Genomic DNA, 17,680 nt, shown 5'->3' with positions numbered 1-17,680 from the left:
CAGGTACAAAATACACTCTGTTTAGATACTAAAAATATACTAAAAACTCTCTACTCCCAATACTCTCCAAAACTGTCCACTAACTTAGGCATCGGAGAGGGGATGTCGGGAGACCCCACTTTTTGACGCATTGTTTATTCTTTGCAGATTATGAAGAACACGACGAATCAAATATCCACACATCACTAGACAGAAAACTGTTCTAACATGCACACTCATATTTAGTGTGAGATTCGTGCATGTGGAACTCACTTCAAATGTATAAGCCTTGCACCAAATTTGAGTGTGCGTATAATATGTGTACAAATAACACATTTCATGATTGATATTTGGTCAGAAAAATTAATGAAAGTGTAATGGATGGGATAACTTGATAACGGATAAAAGTCTAAAGACAAGCAAAAATACAAAAATAATCCAATATTTTTTTCAACAAGAAGATGGGTTTGACTATAAAGAGACATTTAGTTAAGTTATTAAACTATTCATTGTAAAGTCATTCTTGCACTTGTTGTCCATTATAATTGGAGTAATGCTAGAAATATGACTTTTGTTATTTTTTCGTCTCAAAAGTAATATAACTTTTAAAATAATTATTTAATTAAAATCTAATAATAATTATCTCAAATCTAACCGCATCACATTTGAGATAAAAAGTTCGTTGAACTAGAAAATTCCTATAATTAGACAGTAGTGAAAAAAGAAAAATGTTCACAGAGATTATAAAATTGAAATACGTAAATGAAATAATTGAGGAAATGACGGCAAAATAAGAGAATTAGAAAACTTGAGAAATAATTGACCAAGAAACAAATTAAAGAAAAAGAGGAAATGACGGCAAAATAAGATCCATAATGGTCCGTCTGGCAGAAGAGACGGAAGAGAGGAAGGGCGAAATTGTCCTTTCGAGATGTAATTTCGTGTGTAAAGAAGCCAGACGCCCTCTCCCCCTCCCTTTCCCAACTCACCCAGTTGACCCAACTCTTCCTCTTCCCCTTCCCCGGCCTAGTAACCGGTCCCATCCCCTCCCAACTCGCCCGACTCACCACCCTCCGAGTCATCTCCTTAATCAACAACCGCCTCACCGGTCCCATACCCACTTCTCTCTCTGCTCTAACAAACCTGCACACCCTCGACCTGAGCTACAACCAACTCACCGGGTCAATCCCTTGAGCCACTGCTACATCAGATCTGCTTATTTCTCTTGTGCAGAGCCATTTCTACAAGAGTACATCAGGTCTGCTTTTCTTCCTCAGGAAATGGGTACGACTGCTAAGTCTAGAAATTCTATTGCTTTCTTCTTCAATCATTTGCTTATCGATCCACGTTATTCTCATGTAAGGCTTTCTTTCCATGCTCAAAAGTTCTATTATTACCGCTGTTTTAGTGCGACTTCTGCTAAAACTGCCAATAGTGATAGAGGTAATGTTGAAAGCCCCAACCAGTTCTTGAAATCTGTGAGAGATCGATGCAGATCTCGAAGCTTTAGGAATCTTGATGATGCCTTAGGCCTGTTTGATAGAATGCTTCACATGCACCCTTTGCCTTCCGTCGTGGATTTTAATCGATTGCTGACTGCAATTGCAAGAATGAAGCATCACTCAACCGTGATTTCTTTGATTAAAGAAATGGAACTGCTAGGAATTGCTCCAGATGTTTATACTCTGGGCATTCTGATTAATTGCTTCTGCCATTTGAACCGGGTGGATTTCGGCTTCTCTATTTTAGCCAGAATTTTCAAACTTGGTTTTCAACCAAACTGTACAATTCTTAATATTCTTGTCAAGGGACTCTGTCTTCAAGGTAAAATTGTTGAAGCTGTGAAGTTGGCTAACAAAATGGAGAAAATAGGCTACAAACCTGATATATTTACCTACGGAACGATAGTGAATTGCTTGTGTAAAATAGGTAAGACCAGTGAAGCTATTGTGTTGCTTAGGAGGATGGAAGAAGGAAGTCTTGAACTTGGTGTAGTGCTGTATAGCACAATCATTGATAGTTTATGTAAGGAGAGATCAGTAACTGAGGCTTTGAATTTTTTGTCTGAAATGACAAGTAAAGGAATTCAACCAAACATTTTCACTTACAGTTCTTTAATTCAAGGCCTATGCAATTTTGGCCGGTGGAAGGAGACAACTACTCTATGGAAGGAGATGGTTGAAAGGAAAATCATGCCAAATGTAAATACATTCAACATATTAGTGGACACATTTGGCAAAGAAGGGAGGTTGAAAGAAGCAAAAGAAGTTTTTGATGTGATGATTCAGACTGGCATAGAGCCTGATACAATCACTTACAATTCTTTGATTGATGGTTACTGTTTGCAAAATAAAATGGATGAAGCTGTCAAAGCATTTAATACGATGGTTCGAAAGGGTTGTTCGCCTTCTATTTTTAGCTATAACATATTGATCCATGGATATTGTAAAAATAGAAGAATTGATGAGGCAATGAGTCTCTTCCATGAAATGACTAACAATGGCTTGATTCCCAATGTTGTCACTTACACCACTCTTATAGGCGGGTTTTGCCGAGTTGGGAGACTTAAGAATGCACTAGAGCTACTTCATGAGATGCAAGTTTGTGGGCAACCTCCTGATTGCCAAACTTATACTATTTTGTTATATGGCTTGTGTAAGAATCTACACTTTCAAGAGGCGATGACATTGTTTCATGAGATGGAAGACAAAAAGTTAGACCTTAATAGTGCGATTTACAACATCTTGATTGATGGTATGTGTAATGCTAGGCAACTTACGACTGCAAAAGAACTCTTTAATACTCTTCCTTCCAAAGGTTTGCAACCTAATGTTCAAACTTATACTATAATGATCAAAGGGCTTTGCAAAGAGGGACTACTAATTGAAGCAAGTGAGCTATTTGAGAAAATGAAGGAAAATGGTTGTTCACCTGACCATTTCACATATAACACAATCATCCAAGGCTTCTTGCAACATAATGAGACATCATGTGTAGTGAAATATATCAAGATGATGGTTGACAAAGGTTTCTCGGCAAATGCGACCACTGCGACTATTTTGATCAACTTGTTGTCTAATAATCAAGCAGATAAAACATTACAAGAATTTTTTCAAAAATCTGTGTGAAAGCTTTCTAGTTCTTCAACATGCAAGATAAAATTTCATATTCCAATCTTTACGGTGCCAATCTGTAAGGTACAAACATATTTGTTGCAAGTCATTATGGTAATAGTTTCCTTCATATCTTTTGGACTAGTGTTGTGCATTGCTATTTCTATTTTGTTATATTTTCTTACAATTATCTGTAAACATGTGTTGTAACTATAATTGTTTTATTAATGATTTATTTAAACATTTTGTTGATGTAGAGTTATTGCAGAATTTGGTCATTTGGAGTTTTGTGTTCTTGATGGTTGTATGCTTATTGGCCCACAAAGTTAAACTTTTAAGTGTTTCATCAATTAAATTAATGTATCAATGTTATGGAATAATGATATGAATATTATGGAATATATGAATATCATGATATGAATAATGGTTGTAGCTAAGAATGTTTATGCTTTTGGGGTCGTATGGACATTGGAGTAGGAAACTAATTTGCAGTAGTATCATTTGATTAACTTTTCAACGTGAGAAAGTTACTGATAATTATTTACATGCTTCTTCGCATACTGGCTCATAGATAGTTCAATTTAAATTGCAATATATTACAATAGTGACATCACGTTGTAGTAATCAAGAAACCTATTGTTTTAAAAGAATTAATTATATATGGACCTAATTCGGTTGCACATTTATTCTGAAATTGTAACAATACTGGCAACAAATCAAATCTTATTTTTATTTAGAGATCAAAAATACCATTTCCATATCTTTAAATGGGCTAGGTCTTTGTCTATTATTTCAAAATTCTTAAGCTATTTGTTTTTGCAAATCCTTAGATGCTTTATCCTATAAATATTTTTCCTTAAAAAATGCGGACATCATTTTTCAATAATTGCTATAAACAAGTTACATCCTTTTAAGATTAGGATATGTACCCAAAAAAACAAGGAAAAATATATGTGAAAAAAAGAAAAAAGATTTTTTATTGGCGTACAAAATGTCAAGCCGTTTACATTCATTTGTGCTTCCTCATTTTACTCATTTTGCCTCTTGACAGATGAAATTAATAAACTTTTTCTCAGTTTTTTTCTATTTGTTCAACATGTTTCTCTGTCCATCATGTATTAGAATAGTGCACCAACAAAATTCCACAAAGGGATGCTTTTCTTATAAGCTATTAGTTCACCAGGTGGCAAAGAGATTTGTAGACTATTATAATTCTTTTTTTATATATATATATATAGTAAGAATGTTGAAAAAAAAAAAACAATCACCTTCCATTGACAAATGATAGAAATGTCCCTTGTTTTTTAAATCTGCACAAGTTTTGCACTTACTATGGGTAGAACTCAAATGATTTTCTCGATTTTAAGTGAAATGGAAATATCTATTTTATGATCCAGGTTAAACTTTATAGATCTCGTGGTATATATGTTGTCATAAGATGTTCATATTGTCACGTCATTTAAAATTAAATGATGTAGCATCATGTACACAATTATATGCAACAAAACAAGATCTTTAACATGAAATGAGTTCTCCCAATTTTTATTAAAATTGAGAGGATCTTGATCCATCTTGAATATCCTCTTTGAAGCGAATAAACTACCAAAATTACAAAGTTATTGGTCTTTTATGTATATTTTAGAGCTTATTGATCCTTTATATGAAAAAAAATTCCTCACAGAGATAGACGTTAATAATCATTTTGTTCAATATCTTCTCTGTCATAATTTGTATTGTCCGTGACGGGACTTAATAAAAACATTAAAATAAAAAAGCTTTCACACCCTCTTGTTGATGCCAATATGATTAAAAAATATGAATCAATTTAAAAGATCTTGTTTTTATCAAATCTTAAAGACAAACAAGAGTACCAAGTTTGATTAGTCTTCTACCATTATAATCTCCACATCTCACCGCAACCCCAAATAAGGATAATCATGAAGCCAAAGTTGTTGCTTCAAAAAGCATGGACAGAAATCAGGATCAACAACCTAAAATGCTAGAAAACTATAATGAAACATAACATCTCTCAAAAAAAAAAAAAAGTTATAAAAAAGAAAAATGAAAGACAACTCAAAAGTAGTAAGAGGATTATGACCGTAAGGATCTAAAAATGAGAAAATTCCCAGTTTTGAATTGACTATAATAATAATAATAATAATAATAATGGTAGATATGATATTTTTATCTTTCAATTATCCAACAATATTGTTGTTACACTCCAAATTAACCTTAAGATTTTTTTTATTTAACAATGATTAAAAAAATAATAATTAAAAAAATCAAGCAAATCAAATGGAAAACAACACGAAACAACTTTACAAATTAAATGACTTTTTTCTCCTAAATGCACGTGCTTGGTTCTCACTGTTATGTATCACTATTTGCTAACATTATAATTTTAATATCATGCATATATTATATTATAAAATAGATTTAATATTTAAATTATTGAACAAGTATATAATGAAATTTCTAAACAAATAAAGCAAAACTATAAAATTGAGTAAATATGAAATGCCAAAAGAATACGAATGAGTTAATTTAGATAGCACACATATGTTGTTACTTCAAATCAAATTGTAACAACCTATGTTACTTAAAATTGTAATTCCATCAAATGTTTCTTCATTATATTCCCCTTTCAGCAGTCCAAATAACCTGTACATAAGCACTACCAAAGCAACCTTAAAGACAGCAATTCCACAGCTCCATACTTGATGTATCTCTTTTTGGCTTAACATGTTGGCCGCGGGGTATATTTGTGACAACCACCAAAGGAGTAAGTATTGCTTCTTAATGCTTTTGGGGCATGAATGACGACTTCATAGACCATGCTATTCTCTTGAAACCACCACCAAAAGTGAATACCTGAAATAAAAAGTGAGATGTAAATACTTTAGAAAAGTGAATAGTTAAAAAAAGAAAAATATACTGTAACCTCTTGAATTACTGCCAAATTTTCATTTACGCTTCTAAACTTTGAAAAGTGACATTAAAACCCCCATATTACCACTGTGTGTCAAATTAGACACTTTAGCATTTTTCTTCTCAAAATACTCTTAAATTTATTAAAAATTACCATTTGAAAAAGTAATTTTATAAAATATATATATATACAAAGAGGGGAAAAACTAAATATAAAAAAACGATGGCCCTTTTAATATTAGCAACCTTAATTTTTTTTTTCAAATGACTTTTTTTTTAATAACTTCTAGCATGTTTTGGGAAGAAAAATGTAAAAGTATCTAATTTGACACACGGTGGTAGTATGGGGAGACCCGATATCACTTTTCAAAGTTTAGAAGTGTAAATAAAAATGTAGTGGTAGTTCATAGGGCTAATATATATATATATATATATATTCACTTTTCCAAAGCATCTATATCCTACTTTCTATTTCAACTATTCACTTTTACTATTCTATTTTAAAATAATAATAAAATCAAAACACCTATATTTTATAAACAAATGTTGGGTTAAAATAGCTAGCCGGATGCAACTACTTTAGCACCCAAATTTCCATCCTACTAGTCATAATAACTTTTGACTAACCGGGTGTGAATGCTCTGATGCACTAGGTAGGGCTTCTAGAAAACTAAGTTTATTTATTTATTTATTTTTATAGATTCTTGACAACTAAGTTATTTGTGAGAGAGAGAGAGAGAGAGAGAGAGAAATATTGTTTCATGTGTAAATTGGCCGAAACTTGTTGGACATTTTTCCTTTCACATTGACCAAATACCCATGGCCGCCATGGGCATGTCACTTTCCTTACATTTTCTTCAACTGATTAGATTACAGCTTAAAGTATAAGTTGAAAAATGGTGCATTGAAGCTTGACTGATTCTGATAAAGGAGGAGACAACTCCATACAAGTCCCCATCAACTAATTAGAAGAAAAAAATTTTTTTTTAAAAAAAAGTCCCCATCAAGTGATGGCAATAATTCATTGTTACTTATGATTCTGTATAATTATTTATTTGAATTAAAGAGAATTCAAACAGATAATTGTAGGAGACGACTTATGTGACCCATTTGACCAAATAAAAATTAGACTGCTCAACTACTAATCTGGTCATGTGAATTTCATAAATAATCTCTCACAATTACATATTTGAATTCTCTTAAATTCGAACAATTAATCATACATATGCCCATCCAGGTCATCCCCTTTTGAAATAAAAGACCAAGGAGCCGTTAGGTTGCAGCCTTATAATGAGAGCTTTGAGTGGGAGAGCGATATCTAACTGTTAGAGAGAATGGGATTCCCATGATGATCGATTGACCATTCAGAGAGATGGACACAGTTAAACGCAATCATCTCTTTGAAAAATGCAACACTATGTGCAAGGGAATAATATAATGGACTTAATAGGAGTTAATTAGGTTAAGATGGTCTGTTAGAAGTTAGTTTTAGAGTTAGTGGGTTGGGTTGGGTTGGGTTGTTAGTAGTTAGGGCAAGTTACAACTGACCAAGCCTACGAGTATGTATCAAATTTGTCAAATGTGTAATCAATTCTTGGAATTTAAGTTTTCATTGAATAGAGTTTGGAGATTCTGGACCTCTCGAAGTGTCCAGGCTTGTGTCTCTTGTTAACCAAGTCTCTATTTTTCTCTATCTTTCTCTATTCTTCTTCTATATTCAGTATTAAATATTACAGAAAACAAGAAATACATTACACTGTGAATAGAAATCTAGTTGTGTATCATTATCAATTTAATTTCAAACTCTTTTTCCGTGTGAAATGAGTTTGTTTTTCCCATTTTCTCTCTTTTCTTTGTTTGGTTTCTCTTTCTTCCTCTGAAATCTTATCACGTGCAATAAAGTTGGGATTGCATATGTAATGGGTAGTTTTATCATGCTCGAGTATATATGCCTGACACTTGTTCAAACAGGGTGGAGTTTGAATGACCTCTCACATAAACAGCCTAATTGCACCCAATCTCGGTCCCTCTTTCTCCTCTCTTTTTATTTTTTTATTTTTGTTGAGGCCGACTCTCAATATTCAATTACAAATCTATTCCACCCCCTTTCTTTTTTCTTATTCTTTTTTTACCGTCTACAAGCCTATTCTTAACTAAGTGGTTAGGGGTGTACAAGCGGGACGGTTATTAACCGAAAATAACCGATAACCGCTAACCTGAAAAACCGGGAAACCGAAAAACAGGAATAACTGCAACCGGATAACCAGATAACCGAGTACCCGGTTGTGGTTACCGGTTATTGCATTCTAAAAAATCGGTTAATAACTGGGTAACCGCAACCGGTATATATATATATATATATTAACCTAAATCTCATTAATATTGAAATTTCCTCCTGTTTTTCATTTTGTAAATCGTAAGTCGTTTTTTCTTTTCTTTTTGTTGCCCTCTGGTTCATTGCGCTTATACATTTTATCACATACTCAAAGACAAATAAGCTGATAATATTGGTTCAAATATAATGAAAATTGAAGGAGGTGTAAGCCTAAAGACAATACTAAGCAATCTCAGACATGGGTTTAGGACTTTGTCTTGCATGAACTGGGTTTCAAGTTATGGGTTTCACCTGGCTGGTCTTTTAGGTGCTGTTGGACGTTGGTTGCAAAATCTTGGTAATAATTGTTTTCTCAATGTAATTTTTCAGGTATGGTTACTTCGAGTATATGGGTTTCTCTTATTTTGCTTAAATTTGGTATTTCATTGCTACACTATGGACACTTAGGACAGAAAATGATGTAATTGAATGTAAATATTGGATTTTTTTTATTTTTTTATTTTTTTTTTGTTAAAAAAAAGTTAAAAAAATTCAACATATATGAAAACTGGTGCAACCGGCCTATCGGTTGCGGTTACGGTTATTGAAATATGAATAACCGAGGACCCGGTTGCGGTTGCGGTTATGAGCAAATAACCGCAACCGGTTGTACACCCCTATAAGTGGTTTTGGAAGATGTGTTCTTTTTTTTTTTTTTCTTTTTTTCTTTTTTTTTTAATAATAACAATAATTAAAATAGAATCAAGTTATGAGTTTAGAACTCCTTGATGCTAATTATTGACCGAGGTGACAATTAGATATTGTTAAATCACCACTTATTTTATTAAAATGAAAAGTAATTGACAGAGATAAGGTTCGAACTCATAATATTTGCTCTAATATCATGTTAAATCACTACTTATCTCAAAAAATTAAACAAATAAGAAAGAATGAACTTAATAATTTTAATTTTATATATATATATACCCGCAACATGTGAGAGTGGAGGTGTGTAACTGTATGTTACCGGTTTTTTTTTTTAAAAAATAAATAAATATTATTTTTACATCAGTTTTATTGTACAAAGTGTGTACATTTGTTGTACAATAAACATTACTCGAAAAAGACGTGGACAAGGGCTAAAAAGAAGATGGGATTTGATTCCTGCACTACACCATCACAACAAGTGCACAACAACCTCTCACATGAGGGTAGACCACACACACTGGGGTCCACCCTCATGTGAGGGGTTGTTGTGTAGTTATTGTTTTGATGTTGTAAATCTAATATTTTCCAAAGAATATAGTACCTTTCTTTTTTTCTTTTTCTTATTTCAAGCCTACCCTTTCACACCAAGCTAATAACATATCCTCGTCTTTTATATGGAATAAATAATGGGAAAATGTTAGATTTACAACACCAATACAACAACTGTACAACAATCCCTCACATGAGGGTGGGTCCCACATACTAGGGCCTATCCTCATATGAGGAGTTGTTGTACAGTTGTTGTATTGGTATTGTACAAGAATCAAATCCCATAATAATGAGGAATCTTTATTTTGGACAAAGAAAGAAGGGGCGACCAAATTAAGGTTGACGCTCTTAAACGAACGTAACGTTATACTGATAGTACGATATTTCAAGGGATTAGAATAAGAGGGATCTAATTAAGTGGATGAAGATGAGAGTCATTTTACGGTTTAGATTTTGTTTTATATATCATCAATATGACACGAAATCTTATATTTTCAAAGTATTTGAAAAAAAATATAAAATTACGAAATTTATAAAGTCACATAAAAAAAAGGAAGTTTTATCAATCCAAACCTAACGTTCAAGCTATTGATAAGAGACGTGTTATATATTCTTTTTCGATTTTTTATTTATTTTTATTATCTTATTTTTAAAATTACTATTGGATCTGTTATGCCTATTTGGATATCAGACATTAACCTCACATATCCAATAGTAATGCTATTTGATCATCAATTGCACTTGGTACATTTTGATAGCATGGGACCCACATCATATGCACCGGGCCATTGTACACCCAGTTCATGTACAAATAGAATTACTTTATGCCCAATGATAATTTTAAAAAGTAAGAATCCGATGATCGACGATGGAAGGAGGACCATATGAGGAAATAAAATAAAGTTATACTTGAGATGAGACTTTCTGTCCCTCATTTCTTACTTGGCATTCTCCTGTGAGCGTTTCTAGTAGTCTCACTAAATTTTACTAGCCAAAATAGCTAAAAATCAATTTTCTCTATTCTGGTGAGCTATTTTTATAAAGCACCTCTAGCAGCCCCACTATTTTAACTATTCATTATCACTATTTTATTTAAGCAATACTTTTTCAAATTTCTTTATTCATTTTCTATTTAATCTTTTTTGAATGTTTGTCTTTTCCTAACGGTTATATTTTTGAATATTTGTCTTATCTGAACGATCATATTTTTGAAATTTTGTCTTTTCCTAATGGGGTTGTGTTGAGACTAATTTGTGAGAGAAATTCTCTATATTTGTGAGCCATTTTTTTAAAGCATCTCCAGCATCCTCATTATTTTAACTATTCACTATCACAATTCCATTTAAACAATATTTTTTCAGATTTCTTTATTCATTCTCTATTTAATCTTTTTTGAATGTTTGTCTTTTCCTAACGGTTATATTTTTGAACATTTATCTTATTCGAACGGTCATATTTTTGAAATTGTCTTTTCCTAATGGGGTTGTGCTGAAACTAATTTGTGAGAGAAAGAAATATAAAAAAAAAAAAAAATAGAAATGACAAATTTTATAGTTTTTTAATGATTTACAGATTTGGTGAATGAATAATACTCACCAAAATTAGTGAGTATTATTTACTCACTACAATTTTTTAGTTAAACTAATGAAGCTGCTGTAAGTAATTTTTTGATATTTTTATCAAATTAACTCACCAAAATAATTAAAAAGCTATTTTGGTGTCCTCTAAGTACTATGCTGTAATGGAAAACCATTTACCTCGTTGTTAGACCAGTTTTCCTAACGTCAGAAAATTTGGCCTTTTTTTAGTATTTTTTTTCGAGTCATTTTTCTTAAATATATAATGACTTAAACATAAAAGTATTTGTGTACTTCTCTCTTCTTTTGTAAGTGCTTTCAATTAATTTTCTAGAATAAGAAAAAAAAATGCCTTGACCCTAAAATGTGTCATTTCGTATCTGCGTGTCGGATTTGTGTCATAATATAAGTATAAAATTAAATAAGTCAATTTTAACTTGACTCGTGTAATTAAATGTGTCAAACCCTTCAAAACCAACTCTCTAATTTTATGTTAGATTCTTGTAAATAAAGTCACGTATCATCAAATTCGAGTCGTGTCGAAGTATTGGTATAAGATTATATATGTCAATCTTAACCCGCTTCATTTAATTAAAAAAAATTAATCTATTAAATTTACATATCATATTAAATTGCTAATGAATATCTCTCATAGGATGCCATTAAGGTTTCGTGTAATGAGAGGATGGGGACCAGCGAACTTCTTTCCATGTGATTTGAGGATAAAAAGAAGCAGAGACTGATCTGGTATGTGTTTTTTATATGTTGGATTTATCAGACGATCTAAATTCACATAATTTGAAAATCTCAAATTATTTTAAAATTGTAAGGGATTGAGCTAGTGTCAAGCATATACTCAAGTAGGATGTGACTACCCATTACGTATGTAATGAGAGCATCTCCAGCAATGACATTTATTTTAGCTACCCAAAAAGCTATATTTTCTATTTTTGTTACTCATTTTTTAATACAAATTCAAACAAATTATCTATTTCACTCTCTATTTTCTTTAAATATTATTATTATTATTATTTTTTTAACCCAACTGTTTTCTTTTACTCTCACATCTCTCTCTCCTCTCCCTCTCTAGACCAACGATATAGAACTTGGTGTTCGATTTTTTGAAATCAAAATTCAATTCTAATTTATTGTGTAAATTTCGAAGTTTGCCTTTGTAAGATAAAATTTGAAAAAGTTAAATAAAATATAATTTATTTTAAAAAAATAGAAAATAATCACGATTCTTTTTCATTGCCTCTCTCTCCTCTTCTCTCTAATCACCGTTTCATCTCCCTCCTCATGCTTTCAACGCATCACACATGAGCTTTCTAGCTGCTTGACCTTGAATCTCAACCTTCCAAAGTATGAAACCTCAATCTCAACTGTCCTTATACCCAATAGCAAAAACCCCAAACTTCATGAAGGAAAAGAGAGAGAGGGGGGGGGAGAGAAGGGCTGGGTCTGTGGAATCTTTTTTTTTTTGGGTGGAGGAAAAAGAGAGCGACAGTGAGAAATTGAGAGAAAATAAAATAAAAAAAAAACATTTACAGTGTAAACAGTGAACAGATTGAATTGCTTATTTACTATTCATTCTAGAAACAAAAATTATAAATCGGCTATTCTGTTGTTGAAGAGAAAAAAATGTCAAAAATAATCAAATTTGACCATTATAAGAGATTTAAACAACTTTACTGCACGCGATACTATCCGGGAGGAAGAGAGAGAAACAAACAAAGAAGAGACAAAAAAAAATGGGAAAAGCAAACATATTCCACACGGAAGAAGAGTTTGAAATTAAATCGATAATGATGCACAACTAGATTTCTATTCGCATGGTTTTGCATTTTTCAAAGAGATGATTGTGTTTAACAGTGCCCATCTCTCTGAATGGTCAATCAATCATCATGGGAATCCCATTCTCCCAAACAGTTAGATATAGCTCTCCCATTCAAAGCTCTCATTAATTATAAGGCTGCCAGCGTAATGGCTCCTTGGTGTTATGGCTTTGTTTGACAAATAACACAAAAATTTTATATTTTATTTTTATAATTTTTAATAATAATCAACATTAAAATATATATTTTTTTTTTACTTTTTATATTACTTTAATAATTTTTTATTACTATTTAAATAAAAAAAAATTAATTACAATAGAAATTTTGTATATAAAATTTTACTTTATATCACGTACTAACTTCAAAATTAATAACATGCTATCCTATTTTATAAGGCATTTTGCCGAGGCCACATATTTCACAAAGAGCACCAAGGAATTATTGCCATCACTTGATGGGGACTATTCCTTTTTCTTCTAATTAGTTGATGGGGACTCGTATGGAGTTGTCTCCTCCTTTACCAGAATCAGTCAAGCTTAAACGCACCATTTTTCAACTTATACTTTAAGCCGTAATCTAATCAGTTGAAGAAAATGTGAGGAAAGTAAAGTAGGTCCCAATATGCATGTCCTCGACAGACATGCCCATGGCGGCCATGGGTATTTGGCCAATGAGAAAGGAAAAATGTCCAACAAGTTTCGGCCAATTTACACATGAAACAATTCTCTCTCTCTCTCTCTCTCTCTCTCAAATAACTTAGTTGTCAAGAAGCCCTATTTGGTCCATCAGTAGAGCATTCAGAAAAATTTTATTCAGAAAAAGGCCTCCCAAAAATCACTCCTTAAACATTCTCACAACCCAGTCACCACAACATCAGAAAACATAGCATCTCTCTCTCTCTCTCTCTCTCTAAAATGGTAAAACACAACACCATGACTTCACCATCATCGCCAACAGCAACAACCTTCATGCAAGCAGACACACACACCTTCAGAGACCTAGTCCAGAGGATGACCGGCTCGTCCGCTAACTCGGAGAAGCTCACCGTCAACCCCCCTTCAAAACTCTTCCCTAAAGCCTTCACTCCTAGTGAGCACACTGGTCCCCGCCGGTCACCCTTCAAGCTCCATGAGCGAAGGCACACCCACACCATGAGAAAGCTCGAAATCAAGCTGGGCCTCACCACTCTCGGCAACAACTCGCCTCGCCAAACTCAACGAGTTGACTCACCCGTTCAGAGCCCTATAACGCCACTCCGGTCCGAGCAACCATTTCTACCAAGTTCCTGGGCTGAGTTGCCCTCATCACCGATGTTGTCGGACGAGGAGAAGGCTATTGTCGAGAAAGGGTTTTACTTTCACCCTTCGCCATTGAGTACGCCGAGAGGCACCGAGCTACCAAAGCTCTTGACCTTGTTTCCACTGAGTTCGCCGAGTCACAAAATTCGGGATTCGTAATTAAAGATATTCTTGGGGTTTTAGGCGTTTGACAATTTTCTTTTTCTTTTTCTTTTTGGCTAAGATATCTTTAATACTTCGACTGCATGGCCGGGTATTGGGTTGTTTATTAATACATTAGAATAAAATTTTCTATGTGTTGTATATTGTGGTTTGCACGTAAACTTTCTAAGATCTATGTGAGTTAGTGTTTTCATTCCCTCCCTTCTTTTTTTTTTCTTTTTTTTTTTTTTCCGAATAAAAAGCATTGAAATCAAAAGAAAAATGTTACATATACTTCCAATGTACTTCTACTTTTCATGATCATTGGCCACTGATAATTTTTCTCATTTGTCCAAAAAAAAAGAAAAAAAATTCTCAACTTTTATGTGAGGGTGGTTAGCTATCCAAACCGAGCCTTGGGTGGCAACCCCTCAAAGATGGTTGCAACCACTCTATAGTGCCATCATCACATCTGATGGTTGAGATCATCAATTCTGTATGACCACCAAATCGGTGGTTCGACAACTACCGCACGAGAGAGTGTATTATAGCATTACTCAAACTAAAATAGACTAAATAGCACTATGAGAGGTTTGTACGTCTCTAATCACTTCTCCAACCGAAATCTAACATGCAATTTGGTTTATGCTCCGTTTGTTTCGATGTAAAATATTTTTGACAAAATCATTTTTTCAGGAAAAAAAAAATAATAATTATTTTCTTAAAAATATTTTTCGGTGTTTGGTTCGTACGAAAAAATCACAAAAAGCTTAAAATAGAATTTGGCAACCGTCATTGGATTTAGGCCAAACTGGTCAGAATCTAACTAGTACTGCCAGATTCCGGCAGAAATTTTCAGATTCCAACCAAACTGGCCGGAATCCAGCCGTACTAGTTAGATTTCGACCAGTTTGGCCGAAATCTTGTCTACCAGAATTCGGCAAAGTCGCTGGATTCCGACAGAAATTTTCAAATTCCAACCGTACTGGTCAGATGCCAGAATTCGACCAAAGCCCCCAGATTCTGGTAACCGGATACTAAAATTCAGAGATTTTTCGATAGTTGAGTTAGGTTACCAACAAACTTTAATGTCCAGAGGTGGCAGATTTCCCACAAACGTGAGTACAAGAATGAAGAGTTTAAATTCAAAAAACGTAAATCGTTTTCTAAAAATTAAAGAGGCTTTTACGGTCAAACTGAAAATGATTTTCGTTGACCATTACTTTTGCCCCCACCAAACACAGCAAAATACCGTAAACATTTTCCAAAAAATATTTTACACCTAACCAAACGGAATATTAGTCTTTTTTTTTTTTTTTTTTTTTTTGGGTAATATGGATTTGATTAAATGCGGGAGTTCTTTGAGGGTTGAAAATGCTCCTTGTGAGAATAGTTTATATTACATTATCTACTTAACTAGGCTACAAAAAAGCACTTATATATGGTTGTTGTAAGAAAATTTACAATGCCCATAACAACACCAAAAATTTCTACGAATCATCTTTTTGTGTTATTTCAAATTTGATATTTCTAAAATTTTATTTTTATTGATTTAACTAGTCACTTTTTAAAGTTATTAAATAACAAACTATATAAATGTTTCTCTACTTTAAATAAATATTATTTTTTACTGATAAAATTAACTATTAAAAGCATTCAATGCATTAAATTCAAGTCAGACCAAAATTTTTGAAGCATTCAATGCAAAAAATAATATTAAAAAAAATAACATTCACTTTTTTATTTTTTAGATTTAAAGAGATATTCTAACAGATATTAAATATAACTTTTATTGAGAATTGTTAAATGTGTTTTGTTAAATATCTTTAAAAAAAAAAAAAAAAAAAATCAAATTTAAAGAGCTGTGAGTGCTCTAAAGATGGGCTAAAGTAGTAGCGGGAATGAGATTATCGTTGTCAGCAAACAATCCAAATTACCCGATTTTAAAAAATAAATAAATAAGAAAGAGGGAGAAAATTATTAAGAGGCGTGTTTGGTGGAATTGTTAGGTGTCAGGGTAAGTTCACTGTTCTTTTAAGAGGGTCGTTACAAAAACACCCCTTACACACTTCGGGTCTGTTTGAGTTTGTGATTTTAAAATAACGATTTTAAAATGTGCGATTTAAAAAAAGTTATTTTTAAAAACGCAGTTAAGCATTTGGCAAAATTGTAGTTTAGCCTTTAAAATCGTGAATTTACCTTTAAAATTTCGCATTTTAAAAAAAGCACAATTTTATCTGCTATTTGAAAAATCAGATTTTCTGCGTTTTCAAATCGCAATTTTTAAAAACGCAATTCTCAAACGATTCATGTTCTGTAATTTAATTTAAAATCGCACTTATTATTTATGAAATCACAATTTTAAACGTACCCTTCATAGTTCATACATATCCACCCTATCATATGGAATATGGAATGAAGGTCACATGTAATGTGTCCCACTCCTTATAAGAGGGTAGATGTACAGAGTGTATAAGTAATGTTTTTTTAGCTTTTCCCTTTTCTTTCGTCTCATAGCTGACTTGCATTATTGCATATATTCTGGCCTTTCTGGGTGCAGTGGCGTCTAGTTTAGATACGAAGGGTACGGGCCCCACATGGAGGTCTCCAGGGCCCTACTTGGTCTTTTGTTGGGACGTTTGTGTCATTTTGTCCAAACACGTACCAGATCCGTCCCTGCTTTTTTTGGTCCTCCAATCACATGGAAGGAACTTCGCTGGTTCCGATCCACTTATTACATGAAACCTTAATGGCATCCTGTGAGTATGAGAGATTTTTTTTTTTTTTTTTTTTGATAAATAGTATGAGAGATATTCATTAGCAGTATAAGGTAGGATTGATAGTTTTTAATAAGGATAATTGTACCGCTGATTCATGGGGTTAGCCTAAATTAAGAATCACTCTTTGTGATACAAAAAGTTTATGGAAGGTCATTGTTGTAAACTATAATTACGAATCACTCTCTAAACCCGTTTTCTGTCCACCAAATTAACAGAATCCGTTAGTTTGCCACGTCATATAAATATATAGTGAGGCAACCTGTAAATATTATTTGTATTGTAATCTACTAATGGATTTTATTTACTTAGTGAATGAAAAACGGGTTCAGGGAGTGATTTGTAATTATAGTACCACAGTGAATTATTTGTAATTTAGGCCAACCCCAAGGACCAGTAGTGCAATTATCCCTTTTTAATATGATATGTAAATTTAACATAAAATTAATGGATCAACTTTT

General features: G+C 32.7%; 2 protein-coding genes across 2 annotated transcripts; both read left to right on the top strand.

Moving 5' to 3' along the window:
• The first annotated feature begins 898 nt into the window (after positions 1-898).
• LOC133871112 (putative pentatricopeptide repeat-containing protein At1g12700, mitochondrial) lies at positions 899-3,288 on the top strand. The gene has a single exon (XM_062308478.1). The coding sequence runs from the start codon at positions 1,260-1,262 to the stop codon at positions 3,105-3,107; it is 1,848 nt and encodes a 615-aa protein (XP_062164462.1). The 5' UTR covers positions 899-1,259; the 3' UTR covers positions 3,108-3,288.
• Positions 3,289-13,606: 10,318 nt separating this feature from the next.
• On the top strand, positions 13,607-14,495 carry LOC133871342 (VQ motif-containing protein 33-like). The gene has a single exon (XM_062308771.1). The coding sequence runs from the start codon at positions 13,918-13,920 to the stop codon at positions 14,458-14,460; it is 543 nt and encodes a 180-aa protein (XP_062164755.1). The 5' UTR covers positions 13,607-13,917; the 3' UTR covers positions 14,461-14,495.
• The last annotated feature ends 3,185 nt before the right edge of the window (positions 14,496-17,680 follow it).

This window comes from Alnus glutinosa, chromosome 6 (genome assembly GCF_958979055.1).
Source record: "Alnus glutinosa chromosome 6, dhAlnGlut1.1, whole genome shotgun sequence".
NCBI lineage: Eukaryota > Viridiplantae > Streptophyta > Magnoliopsida > Fagales > Betulaceae > Alnus > Alnus glutinosa.
This window is presented reverse-complemented; position numbering and strand designations above follow the sequence as displayed.